The following is a 21,609-nucleotide window of genomic DNA, read 5'->3' as shown; positions in this document are numbered from 1 at the left end:
TAGAGGCATGCGGCCTCTTCTAAGACTGGCAGCTGTAAAGAAGACATTTCACATCGCAGCTGCCACTTAGAACGGAAATTTGAATACGGAGTGATTCGAAAATCCTTTTGTGTGGTGAAAAGCATTTTAAGTGACATTTTTTTTTTAAATGTTAAATTCCGGAATTAGAACTCTTTTACACGCATAACTAATAGAGACTTTAAGTGAGTTTTAACTATCAAAATTTAAAAACGGAATATTTACAAACATTTTAAATTTAATTTTATAAGAATTTTGTGTACTAGTTTTTATTTTTGTGAATAGTTTTCTTTTTCCTGTATAGCTAAAAAAATGGATAAAAAAATCAAAGAATTAGAGGAGGAGAATGCGGCTCTTGTAAAAAAAATGAAAGAGTTAGCAGGAACTGCCCTACCTCTAATGGAGGAAAATGAATCGCTCCGTACCAAATTGGCTACCGTGACGGAAGCCCCTACGGAGCATTCCAAAATTTGTAAGGTTGCGGCGAAACTTCCTCCCTTCTGGGCAGATCGCCCCGTAGTGTGGTTCGCCCAGGTCGAGGCGCAATTTGAGATTTCAGGTATCACAGTAGACCAAACAAAATTTAATTATGTTATTGCTCAACTCGACTCACGGGTCATTGGTGAGGTCGAGGACATCATCACTCATCCCCCGCCGGCGGACCGTTTCGCGTTTTTAAAAAAGGAGCTCATCCGTCGGTTGTCCACGTCAGAGGAGCAGAGGGTCCGGCAGCTAATCAATGACGAAGTGCTAGGGGATCGTAGGCCGTCCCAGTTTCTCCGCCATTTGCGGTCACTGGCCGGTCACGTACTGACCGACCAAAATATTTTGCGACAACTTTGGATGCGCCGCTTGCCACAACATTTGCAAGCCATATTAGCCGCGCAGTCCGAAATTTCATTGGATAAGGTCGCCGAATTAGCGGACAAAATTTTAGAGGTCTCCCCTGGCATCATGGCACCTTCTACCGCTGCTAGTTCATCTGATCCCAGTTTGTCTTCACTTCTCAAACGCATTGAGGAGTTAACACAACAGGTTGCTGCGCTAAGCAGAAATAGGGATCATCGTGGACGTACTAGGAGTAGATCTAGAGGTCGTTTTAAATCAACTTCTCCGCACAGATCGCAGAGCAATGGTGGTGAAGCGATGTGCTGGTACCATCGAAAGTATTCTTCACGTGCCGTGAAATGCATCAAACCCTGCTCTTACACAGAGCAGGAAAACGCCAGAGACAGTCAGTAGGGGCGATGCCTGACTGTCCGGTTGACAGTCGCCGGTTATTTGTCACTGAAGTTAAGTCTAAATTGCGTTTCTTAATAGACACTGGCTCTGATCTATCGTGCTACCCGGTGACCTGGATTGATCAACCTCTTAAGCCTACCGAGTATACCATGCGCGCCGCAAATGGCAGCGATATTAAAACATATGGTACAATTCTTTTATTGTTAGATTTAGGTCTTCGCCGTGAGTTCAAGTGGAACTTTATAATATGCGATGTTAGCACCGCTATTATAGGGGCCGATTTCTTATCGTATTTTAATTTATTGCCAAATTGTAGAAGCGGTCGGCTGATCGACAACACGACCGGTCTTTCTCATATGGCATCCATAGCTACGGATGGCCAGGTTAGCGTAAGGACCATAAAGGGTAAGCATGAAATATTGTCTAAGTTTCCTGCTATTTTAAGGCCTCCAGGTCCTGTGCGTGAGATTAAACATACCACGGTGCACTACATCCGGACGACGGATGGTCCGCCGGTATCATGTCGTCCGCGCCGCCTGGGCCCACATAAATTAGTCATCGCGAAGAAAGAGTTCGCAAATATGATAGCATGCGGCTCTGCCAGACCTTCCGATAGTCCCTGGTCTTCAGCTTTGCACCTGGCTCCAAAAGGAGATGCCGATTGGCGTCCCTGCGGTGATTACCGTGCTTTAAACGCGCGCACGATACCGGACAGGTATCCCGTGCGTCACATAGGCGATCTTAACCATAATTTACGTGGATCAACAGTCTTTAGCACGATTGATCTGGTGAAAGCTTACCAGCAGATTCCCGTTGCAAAGGATGACATTTGTAAAACAGCTATTATAACACCTTTCGGTCTGTTTGAGTTTCCTTACATGACCTTTGGACTCCGTAACGCTGGCCAAACATTTCAGCGATTCATTGACGAAGTTGTCATCATTGCTGTCATAAGGACATGATTGACTTTCCTGCATTTATTAAAAAAACCAACATATGTTGTTCGCAAGTCTAATAAGTATTGAGTGAAAATTTCACATACAAAATTATGTATTATATTTGCGATAATTTCCGTAACCTAGCCATGAATATATTACTTTGCATATATGAATATATTTACTAGCATATTTTACTTTGTAAATCTACCGTATAGACTAAAGAGTTGTGCAAGACAATACTCACACCCACAGTCTAGGGGTCACTCAATTAGGAACTAATTGAGCTCAATCAATAATAATTAATTATTGTGCTGCCGTCCTATTTTTAACAGCAATAAGCGATTATTGAGTTTTTAGTTTGGTTCTACTTACCTAGCATTATTTTTTTAAACTAAAAAACTTTATTGATAATTAAAAAACTATTTTTTGCAGTTAACTAAGATTTTTAGAAATAGGATGGCAGTTGTGGTGGTTTTGAGTTCTTTTGAAATTTTTTATTTTAGGCACAGCCACAGCCACGGAACAGAAAAAACAGTGGAAGTGCTAAGTAGGCGTGGCACGCGTGCCACAATTAAGGTACGGACAGACGTGCTCAAAAAAAGCGTGCTTTTATGCTTGCTTAATGTTAGCATGCTCATGCAACTGTTCACATTTGCCAGCAATAAGCATGCTTAAATAAACTGTAGAGTTATATGTTGTATGTTGTACTGAGTACATGCTAATAAGCAAACCCTGTTCAGACGCGCTCGGAGCACGCCCCCTTCTACCCGCGCCTCAGGTAGCATGCTCGAAAATCAAACGTCGGTTGATTTTTGAGCACGCTCTAAATAAGCATGCTCATTACATTACACACGTGCTATACGGCTATATAGCTATGCTATATAACTAAGTACCCGCCCACAGTGATGACGTCAGGACCTAGTTGAAAATCACAGTGCACAGTTGCTTAGGCCAACTCCTCTTTGTTTCTGCTCTATGGTGCGGCCTTAGCTGAGGTGGAAAAAAAATCGACCGATCACGCAAATGTCAACCATATGTTTAACGTAATTAAGTTTATAATTGCTACCACTTAGAATACCGCCATCTATGGTCAAGTAGCGGAATTAATTGGACAATTGAATCTAGTGTGACGTGAGTGTGACTATAGCTCGTAAATACGTTCTTCCGCTAAAGCAAAATAAATCTTATTTCTAGAACGTCAGGGTTTGTTTCAAAATCTGTGACGTAGGCTAGTTTTGACTAAACTTAAACGACAAATCAAATGATTTGTTTCTTTGTAGTGCAATATATGACTATCGGTATATTTGTATGAGTTTGGCGACAGCGGTTCCTATAGTAATTTTGGTGAATTGCACTTCCACTGTTCTTTCTGTTCCGTGGCCACAGCCCATTTTATAGAAACAATTAAATTCTGAAAAGCTACTTCATAGCGCTTACAAATTTAATAGTGCCTTTCCTGAAAGCTGATTTTAAGATACTACTTAAAAAATGGTAAAAGATTTCGATTTCAAACGCTGAAATAGGAGATTAAAAACGCACCGCATTGAGAACTTCCCCCTTTTTTGTAAGTCGGTTATAAAGAACAAGATGTGATTGCGGTCAAGCGCAAGCCTATACTTGTACCTATAGGTATATAAAGAATAAAAATATGATACATTTTTTCTTGTAATCTTCGTTGATTTTTAAAACAATTGTTTCTAAGAAATTTTAATTCTTGCTTTTTACTAAGGTCTCCTTTTGCTGAGATAATGAAAACCTTTCATTAGATATTTTTTTATGTATGTACAGTACCTAACTACCTACCTACTTAGTTTTAGCGTTTAAACTGTATGTCTGAGTGATATTTTTTTATAAAATATGTGTATATTATATTATAGCAAGTGAGTTTAGCTAGTGTTATTTATAAAGTAAGTACCTACCCAGTAATTTAACATTTCTATATTGATTATATTGTCATTTACATCTAAGTAACTTTGGATTTAAGCGTTCCATTTTCACAATAATTATTTCTAGTCTTTACTTAACAAGTCAAAAATTTAGTTATAAGTAAGTTTTTGACTTGTTTTTGGATGTAAAAGACATAATCAATATAGAAATGTTTAATTCTTACTTTATAATAACTTGCGTTGACACATTGGCCCCGTGTCATATCAGGAAGACAGCATCAAGACCGGGAGCCGCAGCAGAAACAGCTGAAAACGGCAAGCGGCGCTCACTCGGCTCTATAAGAGAGGCATACTTGCCTCTCTTATAGAGAGTTACATTTTTTTGCCGTTTGCCGTGGAGACCCTGGGGCCATGGAGTCTTAGTGCTGAAAAAATTTTACGAGACATTTCATCGCGATTAATAGCCTCATCTGGTGACAGAAGGACTGGCTCATTTTTTGCGCAACGGATCAGCCTGGCTGTCCAGCGCGGAAATGCAGCCAGTATTCTTGGCATGATTTATATAGTAATTAGATAAGGCTAGCTTTAAGTTTTATTGTAATACTTTATAAATTACACTAGCTAAACTCACTTGCTATAATAGGTATAACATACCTACACATATTTTATAAAAAAATATCACTCAGACAGTTACCAAGCAAGTCAAAAACTTACTTATTATATCTAAGTTTTTGACTTGTTTGGTAAAGACTAGAAATAATTATTGTGAAAATGGAACGCTTAAATCGAAAGTTACTTAGATGTAAATAAATGGCATTTAAATCAATATAGAAATGTAAAATTAGGTACCTACTAATTGATATGGGGCCACTCATTAATTAGGAACCTACGTCACAATTTATGGGGTAAGGCGTGGTTTTCATGGTCGACATGAATTATACAAGTACCTAATTTCCTTTATGAGGTCACACGAGTTTTATAAGAGTAGGTACCTGATGTAATAAACTACGAGTAGGTACTTCCTTTATCTATGAATATTACTATACCTTCCTACTTTGTGCTACTTTGCAATGAATATAATGATTGTTCATTATTTTATTAAGGTATAATTTTAATTTTAATAAAAGGTCAAAGCATTTGGAATGCGTAACTTGGTTTGTGAGATGTAACCATTACGAAATTAAAAAGTTCTTCGTAAGTCATACCCCCCTCACATCCTTATTCTTTTACATTCCAGAGGATGGAAGATTCAAAATGGAAGGGGGCTAACCTGGAAGAGTTTTACCAGTTTTTAATTTTTATTAAAACTATAATTACAGCTACCTTCGCCACCGCCACAAATTTTTCGTAAGTCCGTTTAGTCGCAAGGTAGCGCGCTCCAGTGGGGACTCAGTGTCTAATGATGAACGATAGCCACTGAGCACATTTGACATTGGTTGGCTATACATTCCTGCTTCATTGAGTGACGTTAACATAATTTTTCGTAGAAAACCTTCAATGGATTGAAAATAAATGTCAAATGAGCTTGGTGGCTATCATTCAGTGTTGGCCACTGAGTTAGCGAATCACCCTGCAGGTCACCCATACCGCGCACTTTGTCTGCGCTCAACGCGCTACTGAAGGAGTCCCCTCGCTGTGACATATTTGCTGACAAATGGGCTGACCTCATGGGTCAGATCCTGCACTTCTGTGAAAATTTATAATTTTGCTTTTTGACATGACAAATTTATTGTTAATTGTAATTTTAACTTAATTCAATTTAAATTTTTTGTAAGTATATTTATGTTAGTTAGTAATTTAATTAGTGTAATGGGTTTTATGCCCGTTCTAATTAAATAATAGTAATAAATAAATAAATAAATAATAATAATAAATAATAATACCTACCCCCCAGACTCATAATTGATTTCTGCGTGGTATCATCCGGAATTAAGCACTTAGTGGCACGGCATAGCCGGTAGGATGGTAACTACTTACTAGCCACGGCCGAAGCCTCCTACAACCAGACCAAAATGAGCAAAAAGAAGCGGCAGCTTCCTGCCCTGCTGCCCCTTCTCCTAAGTACGCGTTCACTCTTCACGAAATTGCAGGCGGCTCTGTAGGTATAGTCAGGTTGAGATGGCAATCGAGTTATGAGGCTCCGCACACCCGCACGCCCGGTGCGGGCGAGCGCAGGGCTGTGCGGGTGTGCGGGGCATTCCCTCCCCGATTGCCATCTCGACCTGTCGCGTAGATACTATACCTACTAGGATCTAGATGATGTGCGATTTCGTCCGCATGGATTTAATGGGAACTAGGTAATTGAGTTTTCGGGTTAAAAAGTAGCTAACATAATTATATCGGACCATACTTTTGGACCCATCACCCAACAGATGATGCCTGCGACTTCGGCCATGTAGATTTAGGTTTATAAAAATCCTGTTGGAACTCTTTAATTTTCTGAGGCAAAAAGAAGCCATGCCCATCCCCGGCCGGGATGAAAGGCCTACCTACCCACAGTACCTACCTACCTGTCGTTAAAATCGATTTTAATTTAATTTTAATTTTCAAACGCATAGCCGTGAATTAGCTAGCGGACAGGTACAAGCCGACTTCCAAAAAGAAGGAGGTGTTTGATATGTATTCACCGATTTCACCACGATTTGTGGACCAATTTGCAATTTTTAGGGTTCCGTACCTCAAAAGGATTCAAAGGAACCCTTACAGAATTACTTCGTTGTCTGTCTGTCTATCTGTCAAGATACCTAGAGGGTAGTAGTACATAATAGTTTTTTGACTGTCGTACGAAACCCTCGGTTCGCGAGTCTGGCTCGCACATGGCCAGTGGTTTGAGCTGTGCGTTGATAGATCAGTCAGTCAGTCAGTCAGCTTTCCTATTTATATACAGATTTTGCATCTACATTTTATTAATTTTGTACTTACATAGTTCGCTTCAGTCTTCACCTTCAATATTTCTTTATCAATGCTATAGCTATTCATATTACTCATTAACTCTTACGTTAAGTGATACTTATAATCAAGATTCAAGATGGCCGATGGATAGCTATGGAAATTATACAAAAGACTACCAGCTATTTTCAATTCAATGTGTAGGCACTGGCAGTTAGTTTATATTATTAGCTCCATAAACTATTTCTTTCACAATAGGTAGGTGTTCGTACTTTGTAACGGCAGAAAATAGCGCTGTAATAGGTAGGTACATGTATTTTACTTTACCTAAGTACTGTTTTCAGCTATAAAATAACTTTTTTATTGGATCATCATCAACATCATCCACAGATAGACGTCCACTGCTGGACATACCTAGGTCTCTTATAGGGACTTCCACACATCACGGTCTTGCACCGCCTGAATCCAGCGGCTCCCTGCGACTCGTCTGATGTCGTCCGTCCACCTAATGGGGGGTCTACCAACGCTGCGTCTTCCAGTGCAAGGTCGCCATTCCAGCACCTTGAGACCCCAACGTCTATCGGTTTTACGAACTATGTGCCCTGTCCATTGCCACTTCAGCTTCGCAACCCGTTCAGGATCACCGTGTAGAGAAACCCCAATCATAGCTCTCTCCATCGCCCGCTGAGTACCTAACTCTGAGCTTTTATTGGATGCAAGTTAGTTATCAGTTCATTGCGATTGTGTATGCACAAGGTTCTAGCCAGGCAGGCAGGCTTTGGGGGTCCGCTATCTGGAACTTTTTTCACTATAATCCATACTGTCACAGAGTAAGGATAGTATGTTATACCTACTAGCTTCTGCCCGCGGCTTCGCCCGCGTGGCCTACAGGAAACAAAGGGCTTTTTTTTTCAGAAACAAACATTATAACATCAGGACGCGCACCCTGCACCAGCATAGAATAACACATATAACCTTCCAACCCCCATTTCATCCATTTAGGGGGGGGTGGGGGGCAGCGGACACCTAACCTAGAAAAAAAACCTACTTTCAAGTTAATAATATCAATAATTAAAACTGTCCCATACAAACTTCATGCAAATTACTTGAAAAATGACGGACTTTCATATAAACTTCCATCCCCCATTTAACCCACTTAGGGGTGGAATTTCGAAAAATCGTTTCTTAGTGGATACCTACTCTTTAAAAAGAATAGACTGTCTAACTTTCATGTCTTTAGGACCAGTGGTTTAGGCTGTGCGTTGATATATATGTCAGTCAGTCAGTCAGTCAGGACTTTGAATTTTATATATGTTATATTACTTACCACTTACCAGAGGTTCCACGAAGCCATCTAGACAGAGCGACCCGAAACGGCCTCAGTAATTCCGGGACCTATATGGCAGAGTCATTTCCCACGAAATCAAAGGCGTCGGCGTACTGTGTGTCTATGTTTTCAAGGTCCATCCGTTTAACTATTTTATGACCGAATTTTCAATTATCAAAATAACTTGAGGAATAAATTTGACGTTTTGACAGATTTCCTATGCAAATTTATTCCTCAGATAAATGTTATTTGATGATTGAAAAATCGGGCCTAAGACAGATATAGCGTTCATGCATCCGAGATGGGCCTTTATCCCGGAAATTCAAAGAGTTCCAGCGAGATTTTTAAAACCTAAATCCACACGGACGAAACTCGCGGGCATTACACAACTGATCCTACTAATAATATGTATTATAATTAATGTGAAAGTATGTTTGGATGTTTGGATGTTTGTTACTCAATCACGCAAAAACGGCTAAACGGATTTGGATGTAATTTGGAATGGAGATAGAATATACCCTGATATAGATTATTAACACATAGGATACTTTTTATCTCGGAAAATCAAAGAATTCCCGCTGGATTTTGAAAAAATGTAAATCCACGCGGATGAAGTCGCGGGCATCAGCTAGTAATGAAATAAGTGTCCGTTATCTCGCCTTCTATACCTAAACCAGATATAAAATCCACAGCGCCCCATCCGTACAAAAACTCGTTATCTAAAAAAGCCGTTAAGTGCATATAAACTAATGCTTGAATTATCGCCAAAAAGTCGGAATTTTTTAGAACTAAGTAGGTAATTGTTTCTGTTTTCTAAAAAATATTACTACGTAGGACCAAGGTTTTTAGTTTTTAGTTTAGTCCTACGTTACAAGTGGCAAAATTTTAGAAACATTGGGTTTTCTAAAGCTGTGATAGCCTAGTGGTTAGGACGTCCGTCTTTTAATCGTAGGTCGGGGGTTCGATCCCGGGCACGCACCTCTAACTTTTCGGAGTTACGTGCGTTTTAATAGGTATTAGTAATTAAATATCACTTCCATTAACGGTGAAGGAAAACATCGTGAGGAAACCTGCATGCCTGAGAGTTCTCCCTAATGTTCTCAAAGTGTGTAAAGTTGACCAATCCGCACATGGCGAGCGTGGTAGACTATGGCCAAAACCCTTCGCACTCTGAGAAGACACCCGTGCTCTGTAGTGAGCACGGAGTGAGTGATGATGATAATGATGATTGGGTTTTCTAAATTCCCATATTTTTTGTGCGTTATGTAACTCTTTACAATTTTTTTTGCAGTTCTATGCTTTTTAGGGTTAGTATAGGATCCCGCTATAGAACGACCTTCACCGAGCTGGTTAATAGATGAAACGTATTTTATATTCAATTTAATATGTCAATAAATATATTGCATATGGGTTGCCTAAAAAATTTCAGTCCAGGATGATTAATTAATAATATTAAAAAATTTTTTTTTAATCATTTCACAAATTCCATACCAATCGAAAGTATGAAGCCCATAGAATATGCAAACATTAGGTTAATGTTTATTTTCATTTAACTTTTATTCATTAACGCGGTGCAAGTTACTAGTATCGATCGGTGAAGGTCGTTCTATAGCGGGATCTTAGACCAGGTAACCCACCCCAGCTTTTCTCGAGTGAGATTTACCCACACGCACACGCACTCACATAATACATATCCATACAAAAATACACGCGTACAAATGGAACGAAATAGTTTCCACGACACACGGAATCCCAGTGTGGAAATCACATCCCCCATTATCTACTTAGTTGTGCAACTCACCTAATGTGATTCATCAAATAGATAATTCTCGAAATATTTTTTGAAACATACACCGATGTTCAAAACTGAGAAAAAGTGGAAGTTTACAAAAGTCGGCAAAAAATCAGCTAAAAACTTCCTTTTTGGAAATCGTTGGCGCATATCTATATTATTTCGAAAACAAGTAGATACTTAAACCAATTAGTTTATAAAAACTATTAGTTAAATAAACTAGCTTTTGTCATAAGTTAGATTGTGCATGCCAAAAAACAAGTTCTACACCACTATCTATTAGGTGTAGAACTAATTTTTGGCATGACAACCATGAAAGTATATAAGTAGTAAGTGAATAATAATTTCGTAGTTTACCTAAAGAAGTTAACATTGTATGTGTACTCAGCTTTGGCTGAAACTTGGCCATCCATGGCCAGTAAGTCCTATTAACTTAATAAAAACAAAAATTACTTCATATTAGAGAAGATCACCTGTATCAATAAGTAGGTAATAGTTTCCTGAATATTTATTTAATTTTGTCAGAATTTTTTTGAGAACAAGGCAAATACCTCAGTATACCTACGTCAACTTCACTTACAATTTTTTAACATAGAGTAATATGGTTCAATATCAATTCCTATTTTTTTTTTAATAACGTACTTCTTGAAACGTGCTTGTTTCTGTTTTTGCGATTCAGTAACAAACATACAAATCTACGATATTATTTTTTATGTATATAAAATTAATATCTGGAATACCAACTCAGATAAGAAGCATCAGTATAGCGTTGGTGTTCGTCTGAAACGTTGATTTACTGTGTATTTATTTTTTCTGTGCGATTAGTCATTTCGTTTTCATCAATACTTATCCGATAAAATAGGTATGGGTTGTATATGGTATCTAAATAAATCAGTAGTTCCAATAACGGCTAACCTACAAACGCATACGTGGTGTTAATATTGTGTTAGTGCCATAAAAATAAAACATAAAAATGAGATATAACTTAATATCAATTAAAACTTTCTTCTATATCACAACATTATCTATGTTGATCGTATTATATTTATCTTTAAATGATTTAAAAACGCAAAACGAGATTATATTTATTAAAAGAATAAAGGGCGTTGAAAACACTATGGAAAAGTTACTACAACATTTAGACAAAAACATAGAAGATGATAAATCAAATTCGAAACCTAAATCGGAACTAAAATATATATTGCAGTGGACATCTCCGAAAAATGTACCGTTTGTGTACATGGGCGAAGGTCAAAAAGGGTTTATAGATAGAAATTGCACTTTTACAAACTGTTATGTGACCAGCAATAGGACTTATCTCGGTGATTACACTAAGTTTGACTTAATTGCATTTTCTGGCCCAGAAGCAGTTCGTATGAATAAGATATTTTTACCAGATAGAAGATCACCGCATCAGAAGTTTGCATTTGCAAGCATAGAGTCCTCCGATAACTACCCAGTATGTTCTGATAAACTAAACAATGTATTTAACTGGACTTGGACTTACAAACTAGAGTCCGAAGCTAAATGGGGTTATATAGTAGTGAGAGATGCCAATCGTAATATTATAGGACCTAAAAAAATTATGCATTGGTTGAGACTGGCAGAAATGGATCCAGTTAGTGATGAATTAAAAGAGAAATTAAAAAAGAAAACTAAAGCAGCAGCATGGTTCGTATCTAACTGTTATTCGAGGAGTGGCCGAGAAAAGTTTGTCAGAGAACTACAAGCGGCGCTTAAGAAATATAATTTAGATGTAGATATTTATGGAAAATGTGGCCCCCTAAAATGTTCTAGGGATGATCAAGATGATTGCAACAAAATGCTAAGCGCTAATTATTATTTTTATCTATCTTTTGAAAATTCGTTTGCTGAAGATTATGTTACTGAGAAATTATTGTATCCGTTGCAACATGATGCTATTCCAATTGTGTTTGGTGGTGCCAATTATACAAGGTAATTTTATACATTATTAGCTGATGCCTGCGACTTTGTTTGCGTGGATTTTGATTTTCCAGCACAAAAAGCAGCCTTTAACATTGCGACGTTATGGAATGACAAATCAACAAACAAATACACTTTCGCATTTATAATATGGGTAGTGATTTACTAAATGAAATTTTAGCACTATGTTTTGAAAATAGTTGTGGTATGCGAGGTCAATGTTACAATTAAATTGAGTTATCGTTTAGATAATAATAGATATTGAGTTTTCTATCATAGATTATCACGATTACCTCATGGCTCATGTTTACAAGTTCAACAGTATACCTAGTTTACCTACTGATATACTTAGTGCGTAAGTGAGAAAGGACTCGCCATAATGGCTCTATGTGTCAATTGTCATGACGTCAAAAGTACGGTTTACACCATAGAGATAGTATACATTCATCCAAGGTTTACACTTTACCATACCTGGATGTTAGCCGATTACCATAATAAATCGTACTTTTGACATGACGGTAATTGACACACAAGGAAAAGATCGCTAGGTAGCACTTTGTTTTGCTTTGTACGTGTTTTTTCTTCAAATTTTGCAAATGTGGTGTTCATTCATAAGTAAATATGGTGAGTCCTTTCTTATTTACGCATGTTATCTACCTACTAAAACTATTTCTGTTTTTGATATGCTTTATATGTTATTCTGTCTGTAATCCATAGTAATACTTACTGGTGTGTTGGCACTGTTGAAAATCATCATCATCATGATCAACCCATCGCCGGCTCACTACAGAGCACGGGTCTCCTCTCAGTGTGAGAAGGGTTTTGGCCATAGTCTACCACACTGGCCATGTGCGGATTGGTAGACTTCACACACTTTGAGAACATTATGGAGAAATCTCAGACATGCAGGTTTCCTCAAAATGTTTTCCTTCACCGTCAAAGCAAGTGTTATTTAATTAATTTTCTGTGATGATAATTGTGCTTGTATGACTGTTACATTTAAAAATCTATGAACACGTTTAAGTCATCTAAAATATAAAATGTTTGTTACAGATTTATGCCAGATGGAATATATTTGAATGCTAGAGAATTAGGTGCTGAAAAGTTAGCATCAAAAATGCAAGAGCTCATTCTAAACCCTAATTTGTATGCAGAGTATTTCAGATGGAAGAAACACTATTCCTTCTACAGAAGATATGAGAGTATAGACACAGATGACTACTGTAGCTTCTGTACTATTCTGAATAATGAAGAGCTAGTGAAACGTACTAGTATATACGAGGACTTTAGACACTGGTGGGATCCACCAGGGCGGTGTTAACAGTGGTTACACTTAAGTATTAATTTATAATTTATAGATCGATTTCGTAAAACCTGCATCAATAATAATTATTACAATATTATATCAATTGTTGTGATTGGCTGAATTTGTGCAATTCTTGTTGCAACAATGCATTGTAGCTAATAGTGAGCGAGCTTAAACAATCAAAGGTGATTGCGATCGTGATCATTGTAGGTGTCATTCTCCCGCAATCGCGCAGCAGATTTAAGAAATAAAACTGACCTTAATAATTGTGTTATTAAAGAACATGATATTTTGTGTTTAAGACTGTAGAACTTGGACAAATTTAAGCAAACAGGTGGGTCTTAAAAGAACTTTATTGAACTTTGACGTCATCAATTTTAAATAATAATCAGAATAATAACGATTTCAAACTGAAGATTGATAACTAGTAATGGTGAAGGAATTAGGTAGGTACTTAATAAAGTTGTGTTTTATGATAGGAAATATCAATTCGTATTTCATTATTGTATAGATTAGATATTGTGCTGTATGAGAGATTATTATAATTATTCATAATATGGTTTAACTACCTACTTATTAAAGTAATTCTTAATGTAAATGTATAAAAAGAAAAGTCCTGATTGACTGACTGATTCATCAACGCTCTGCTCAAACTTTTGAACACTGAAATACACAGATAAGAGGTTTCTTTTAAAATGTAGATAAGGATTATTCCTTGCTGGACAGATTTTTTGAAATTCCCACGGGAGCGAAGCTACGGTGGGCGGTCGTGTTTTCTATAATTTAGTTTTTGAATTAATTATGAAACTCATTCATATTTACCTATAAGGCCATAAAATATATTCGAAATAAGTTTATTGATTGCAACTGTAGATTTTGATGAAAATTTTATTGAAGCTCAACATTGCGATAAGACTGCTTTATTGTACTTACCTTTCAAGTTTTTTATTGTAATAGGTACCTATGTCATTCTGTTGTAGTATGCAATAAAGTTATATTATATTATGTGTAGTGTATAGAATATAGATGCATATAATGCTAAGCTAAATAAACATTTTATTTTATTGAATAATTGTAGTTAATTACTTATTAATTTTTAAATAATATTGTAGTTACTAATTGGCTTTCAACTTACGAATCTGAGGTAAGTAATAAGTTGTTGAATAAATGTTTTTTTAATAAAATGCTCCTTCCTTATCTGATTTATTATTATCGGAACACATTATACTTAATGTCTACGTAAATATTTCTATTGAATATAACATAACTAGAATTTTACCCGAATTTACTCTGCCGCTGGTTATCCATCTTTCTTGCTCTGACTTTACGTTATTTGAAATTTTAATGATGGGGAAACAAATACCTACCATGGAAGAGCAGTCTGTCAAACGCCTCATTTGTATTGGCTTCTTCTAATATTTCACGTAGGGGCAGCGTTCAGGAAGCTTCGAGATGTCTTCTTGTCCAAAATACCTCAGTGCTTGAAGACCAAAGTCTCCGAACAGTGCGTGTTGCCAGTGATGACATATGGATCCGAGACATGGTCGCTAACTATGGACCTCATAAGAAAGCTCAGAGTCACTCAGCGGGCGATGGAGAGAGCTATATGCTTGGAGTTTCTCTACGTGATCAAATCAGATATGAGGAGATCCGTAGGAGAACTAAAGTAACCGACATAGCTCAACGGGTTGCGAAGCTGAAGTCGCAATGGGCACTGGCATGGACACATAGTTCGTACAACCGATAGACGTTAGGGTCCCAAGGTGCTGGAATGGTGACCTCACACCGGAAGACGCAGCGTTGGAAGAACCCCCATTAGGTAGACGGACGACATCAGTCGCAGGGAGCTGCTGGATTCAGACGGCGCAAGACAGTGGCGTGTGGAAATCCCTACAAGAGACCTATGCCCAGCAGTGGTTGTCTATCGGTTGATGATGATGATGATGATGAATATTTCATGCATGGAAGTTTACCTGCCTTGACATTGATGATAATACGGTCTAAACAAATTTTACTTGAAGAGGTTATCCGAGTTGCATTTTTAATCACGTTAACGAGGTTATAGTTCAATAGGATTTCATTAAGTAGGTATACGATTTTGTACTGTGGTTATATTGTTGAGAATATTTATGTTTGTGTCACTGCGTATTAATATTTTGTAACTACTTTTAGGGTTCCGTACCTCAAAAGGAAAAACGGAACCCTTATAGGATCACTTTGTTGTCTGTCTGTCTGTCTGTCTGTCTGTCTGTCTGTCTGTCTGTCTGTCTGTCTGTCAGGGTACTTCCTGTGGACCTAGAATCATGAAATTTGGCAGGTAGGTAGATCTTATAGCTGACATTTGGGGGAAAATATGAAAACCGTGAATTTAGGGTCAGATCACACAAAAATATTAAATTGTGGTCATTAACTAATTGTTAGTATTTTGAACTTCCAAAGTGAGTGACTATATCAAGTGGGGTATCATATGAAAGGTCTTCACCTATACATTCGAAAAATACGACTGTAGTACGGAACCCTCATTGCGCGAGCCGGACTCGCACTTGGCCGGTTTTTTTAATTTTATTTAAAGGTGAAGGAAGGTGGTGGGTGTGAAATTGCTTGCGGTGGCGTGCGGTGCGGTTGTATGAAAAAGTACAATTGAAAATACGATGCATTGTGCCTACGATTACAATACTATCATCATCATGATCAACCCATCACCGGCTCACTAAAGAGCACGGGTCTCCTCTCAGACTGAGAAGGGTTTTGGCCATAGTCTACCAAGCTGGCCATATGCGGATTGGTAGACTTCACTCACCTTTGAGAACATTATGGAGAACTCTCAGGCATGCAGGTTTCCTCACGATGTTTTCCTTCACGGTTAAAGCAAGTGATATTTAATTAATAAAAACGCACATAACTCTGAAAAGTTAGAGGTGCGTGCCCGGGATCAAACCCCCGACCTCCGATTAGAAGGCTGACGTCCTAACCACTAGACTATCACAGTTTTTTCTATAGATGTACTCATTTAAATTTTTAGTTTCTTTGATATCGTGTAAAACGTAATAGGTAATTAGAAGTTTATCGGTCTTTAACCGTCTAAAAACTAGTCTGTAAAGAGTGATAATATCATCGAATAATATATTACTTTTTTTTTTGTTGCTACACAATTTATTTTTTCCCCACCACATATTTATCTACATCCTTACACCTACCTTTTACATATTAAATTATTATTATCGATGTAGGTACCTATAAAATAACTGAAACCGACATTTGATCAAAGAATAGGTCTTCTGAAAATCAAGCCAATTCCAAACATAGTAGGCATATTTGAACAATACTTACAGAACAAGGTAATAGCCTTCGGGATTGTTCGTTACTTACCATCAGATGAAATCGCAGTCAAGCGCTAACTTGTCATCGAATAAAAAAATAGTTTCTTTAATTAATTTGATTCTTGCTGTTTTAGACTCCAATTTTACATAATCCATACTAATCCATACTTCCATACTTAATATTATAAATGTGAAAGTGTGTCTGTCTGTCTGTCTGCTAGCTCTTCACGGCCCAACGGTTTTACCGATTTTGACGTAATTTGGTACAGAGGTAGCTTACATCCCGGGAAAGGACATAGGGTATTTTTTATCCCGGAAAATGAAATAGTTCCTACGCGATTTTTAAAAACCTAAATCTACGCGGACGAAGTCGATCATCTAGTAATACATAATTAATATTATGATTTCATTTCATACATTTAATTTTTTTTTCAAAATTATTTTAACTATCACTTTTACTGTATCTATAGGGGATAAGTGATAACAGATAACAATATATCACAAGAAGTAGAATAGAGATATTGAACATACTAATTAAGATACCATCCTATGAAGATCGATATTTTATTTCATTTTCTGTTCAGCCATTGTGAAGTTAGTTTGGACTAAAATTTATTGAAATTGATTTGCTTGGATTGTAAAAATTTGTTCTGATCCCGGATTAATTAAAATTATGAACATCTGTAACTTACTACCACAACTTTTTTAATTTTTAGATCGTAAAATTGTGTTTTTACTCTGTGATTTGGAAAGTTCAAATAAAGGATAAGCTTCTCGAAGGACTTAATATGAGTTCGGGTCAAGATTGCGTTCCCAAAGGACGAATTTGCGAAATGCCCTCTTTGAAGTTTCTTAGTAGGTACACTTTTCTCTTGAAAACATCGATTTCTATGATTGAAACTTTGATGTTGCGACTCGCCTTTAGAGACGTTGAAAATCCTTTAAAATAGGTAGGTATAGGTAGGCTGTGATAGCCTAGTGGTTAGGGCGTCCGCCTTCTAATCGGAAGTCGGGGTTTCGATCCCGGGCACGCACCTCTAACTTTTCGGAGTTATGTGCGTGTGAAGGAAAATATCGTGAGGAAACCTGCATGCCTGAGAGTGCACTATAATGTTCTCAAAGGTGTGTGAAGTCTACCAATCCGCACATGGCCAGCGTGGTAGACTATGGCCAAAACCCTTCTCACTCTGAGAGGAGACTCTGTGAGCCGGCGATGGGTTGATCATGATGATAGGTAGGCACTTACTTTCTAGTAAATTGTAATATTATGTAGATTGTATGACATATCTACATAATACCTATTAGGTATTTATTGATCAATAAAATACATAGGTACCTTATACCTACTAGTTTTTTTTTTAAATTTATTATCCAATCAAAATACATACAAATCAAAAGCTTAAACTAAAAACACTGAAAAAACCACAGAGGTTAGTCCTCAGTGCCTAAAGCTGCAACGATTAGGTGCCTATTAACTAATTACTTAATTATTACAACGTGCCGTGGAACATCAATGCTATGTGCAAGTTTTCCCAGATGGTATTATTAATTTATGAAACACTAGCCAATACTTATATTAATTGTATGGACTATAGTATGGATATGGACGTGGTCCAAACACGGGGGCATCTTGTGTTTGGTTTAAAAAAAACTTTAAAGAACACAAGAACAAAGTGTCTTCCAATAAGGTATCTTAACTATAAACTAAGCTAAGTCAATGGACCGATTCTTAGGTATAAGTACGTTTATAAGTTTAGGTTAATATAATATTGCTTATTAGCCTCTCTCATAAGCTAGATTGTAATGGTAGTAAAGTACTGGTGTCAGTACTTTACGACAAAAAAAAATGATGAAGACAAATAAAGGTACTAATAACCACAGAATATGGGGATTCCAACATCAATGGTACTGACAAATACATTTTTTGAAGACAGACAGTCAAGGCTATTGTTATCTATTAAATAAATACACACAGTCAAGGTTAGTGTATATGTACCCATTGTTATCTATAAAATAAATCATGAACTTGAAAGAGATTCCTTTGTAGTCAAAAATTAACAAGTTTCAGGCCTGAAATATTGCTTACAAAGGCAACAATAAAAATTGCTTAAATTTTGGGAGTTAATATTTGAGAGCCGGTTGAGAACCGAGACGTGCTTATCGAGCATATTGACGATGAGGCGGTGGTGGCTGGTGTATGGATCAAAATGTATATGGTACGGGTATCATGAAGCTGCATCCACATTTACTTATTGAAATTTTGTATATTAACTAGCTTATGCTCGCGACTTCGTCCGCGTGGACTACAAAATTTCAAAACCCTATTTCACCCCCTTAGGAGTTGAATTTTCAAAAATCCTTTCTTAGCGGAAGCCTACGTCATAATAGCAATATATCAGTCAGTCAGTCAGTCAGTCAGTCAGTCAGTCAGTCAGTCAGTCAGTCAGTCAGTCAGTCAGTCACCTTTCCCTTTTATATAATAATACCCCACTTGATATAGTCACTCACTTCGAAAGTTGAAAATACTAATTATTAGTTCATGACCGCAATTTAATTTTTTTTGTGTGATCTAACCCTAAATTCACTGTTTTCAGATTTTTCCCCAAATGTCAGCTATAAGATCTACCTACCTGCCAAATTTCATGATTCTAGGTCAACGGGAAGTACCCTGTAGGTTTCTTGACAGACAGACGGACAGACAGACAGACAGACAGATAGACAAACAACAAAGTGATCCTATAAGGGTTCCGTTTTTCTTTTTGAGGTACGGAACCCTAAAAGTAGCCTATTAATAAGTCTCCGGGATGCAAGCAATACAGATGATATCCACGAGTTCTTCGATGTAGATTTATGTAAGTTTTTTAAAAAGCCACTTACCTGCCTATCTTGTTTTTAAATTCAGATACAAGTTAGCCCTTGGCTGCAATCTCACCTGGTGGTAAGTGATGATGCAGTCTAAGATGGAAGTGGACTAACCTGAAACGGGTATGGCAGTTTTAATTAAACCTATACGCCTTTGATTTCTATACGGCATCGTACCGGAACGCTAAATCGCTTAACGGCACGACTTTGCCGGTAGGGTAGTAACTAGCCTCGGCCGAAGTTTCAAACCAGACCAGACCAGACATTTAGAAATTATAAAATTCCAAACCCCTGCCAGGAATCGAACCCGGGACCTCCCACTAATAAGACCACAGCGCTTAACACTGCGCCAGGGAGGTCGTCAACCAATACAAAATTGTTACGCTAAGTTCTATAGTAGTTGTTACTAAGTATAAAATTTATTTCCTTTCATCTTTTCACTACAACTTTATTCAGTGTTCAATAGTGCTGTAGTGAAAAGATGATTGAGTGGATTTTCTGCATTTCTGTTATGCTGCTTTTATTTTCCTTATTTATTATTGTCGAGAGCTAAAGTATAAGCTGTTGCTAAGTGCAGTGTTTTAATAAGTCTTTAAAGCATTTTATGTAAAAACTGTTTGATAATAATTATATTAAAGAAGCTTTTGATTTGAAAAAAGTCTTTCCATGGCGAAAGTGCCACGCTGTCTCAAGCTTATTTACCGATTTTGATTGAAGTTGTAGAAGAAGACTTATGAAAGGTAAGTACCTAAGTTACTAAGTCTAATATAGGCAATTGGTATTATCTAATATTATTTCGAGGGGGATGTTTCGTTACAATAATAAAATTAATAAGAGTTTTTTGAGTAATGCATTGAAAAAGATTGACAAAATTTTTAAAAATTACATACTAGAGAATCTAAATCTGACTGACTGATTGAGACTGATCTACCAACGCACAGCTCAAACTCTGAATGGATCGAGCTGAAATTTGGTATGCAGATAGCTATTATGACGTAGACATCCGCTATGAAAGGATTTTTGAAAATTCAACCCCTAAGGGGGTAAAAGGGGGTTCGAAATTTGTGTAGTCCACGCGGATGAAGTTACGTTCATAAGCTAGTAATATCTATAATGAAGAGATTTGTAAGTTCTCTGCGCTTAACAAAGCACTAAAAAGCTGCAAATATTTTTTGGGAAACAGTCTTGTTTAATGCACATCAAACACGTGTAAAAACTAAGGAAACCCTGAGTACTTACTCGTAGCAGTTCTTGCGTTCATTTCTCTCGTTGCTGGTCTTAACGAACGCTCTGGCGATCATTAAGCAACTGCACTTGACACGGATTCTATGCACAATGACTTGTTTCCGCACCTAGGAAAACTTCTGCGTGTGTAGAAGTAAGGTCATTATTGTGATTTGACTAGGTACTTAACTACCGTACTTTAACTATCATTCAAAAACCGGACCAGTGCGAGTCAGGCTCGCATAACGAGGGTTCCGTACAACAGTCGTATTTTTTCGACATTTTGCACGATAAATCAAAAACTATGATGCATAAAAATCTGTTTTACAATACACAGGTGAAGACCTTTCATATGATACCCCACTTGATATATTTATCTTACTTCGAAAATTGAAAATACTTTATTTTTAGTTCATGACCATATTTTTTTTTTTTTTGTGTAACCACAAATTCACGGTTTTCAGATTTTTCCCCTAATGTCTGCTATAAGACCTACCTACCTGACTAGGTACCTGAAGGTAGGTAGGTCTTATAGCATAACCTTTCTTGACAGACCGACAGACAGACAGACAACAAAGTGATCCTATAAGGGTTCCGTTTTTCCTTTTTAGGTACGGAACCCTAAAAATGAATTCTGCCACCTGCATCATAATTCTAAAAGGGGAATTATAAAACGATCGACGTGAACCAGTTATTTCATAAGAAAATTTTCAACAAAATGTGAGCTCATAGTACCTACTCTGCTCATTATACTTAGTATTTTCTATTCGAAACACTTCATTTAAGATAAAATACCGCTCAGTATAAATAAATAATTTGCCAAATATTGAAAAAAATGCAGGACGTAACACTCATACAAAT

The 21,609-nt window shown here is 37.2% G+C and overlaps 2 protein-coding genes across 2 annotated transcripts; both read left to right on the top strand.

The window, feature by feature from the left end:
- Window positions 1-19: 19 nt before the first annotated feature.
- Window positions 20-5,234, top strand: LOC117987667 (uncharacterized). Its single transcript, XM_069502594.1, has 2 exons — window positions 20-1,310; window positions 1,577-5,234. Exon 1 carries the CDS (start codon window positions 331-333, stop codon window positions 1,258-1,260), a length of 930 nt encoding a protein of 309 aa, XP_069358695.1. The 5' UTR covers window positions 20-330; the 3' UTR covers window positions 1,261-1,310; window positions 1,577-5,234.
- A 1,533-nt stretch (window positions 5,235-6,767) lies between these two features.
- Window positions 6,768-14,414, top strand: LOC117987640 (alpha-(1,3)-fucosyltransferase C-like). Its single transcript, XM_034974672.2, has 2 exons — window positions 6,768-12,048; window positions 13,090-14,414. The coding sequence occupies exons 1-2, from the start codon at window positions 11,066-11,068 to the stop codon at window positions 13,355-13,357; spliced, it is 1,251 nt and encodes a 416-aa protein (XP_034830563.1). The 5' UTR covers window positions 6,768-11,065; the 3' UTR covers window positions 13,358-14,414.
- The last annotated feature ends 7,195 nt before the right edge of the window (window positions 14,415-21,609 follow it).

Source organism: Maniola hyperantus, chromosome 13, assembly GCF_902806685.2.
Source record: "Maniola hyperantus chromosome 13, iAphHyp1.2, whole genome shotgun sequence".
NCBI classification, from domain to species: domain Eukaryota; kingdom Metazoa; phylum Arthropoda; class Insecta; order Lepidoptera; family Nymphalidae; genus Maniola; species Maniola hyperantus.
The sequence above is the reverse complement of the archived record's forward strand: the minus strand, read 5'-3'. Positions and strand labels throughout refer to the sequence as shown.

Bases quoted from the DNA above. Each gene is read 5' to 3' on its own strand.
- LOC117987667 (XM_069502594.1), top strand. From the start codon at position 331: ATGGATAAAAAAATCAAAGAATTAGAGGAGGAGAATGCGGCTCTTGTA.
- LOC117987640 (XM_034974672.2), top strand. From the start codon at position 11,066: ATGAGATATAACTTAATATCAATTAAAACTTTCTTCTATATCACAACA. The intron at 12,049-13,089 runs GTAATTTTATAC...TGTTTGTTACAG, and splicing joins GGTGGTGCCAATTATACAAG to ATTTATGCCAGATGGAATAT.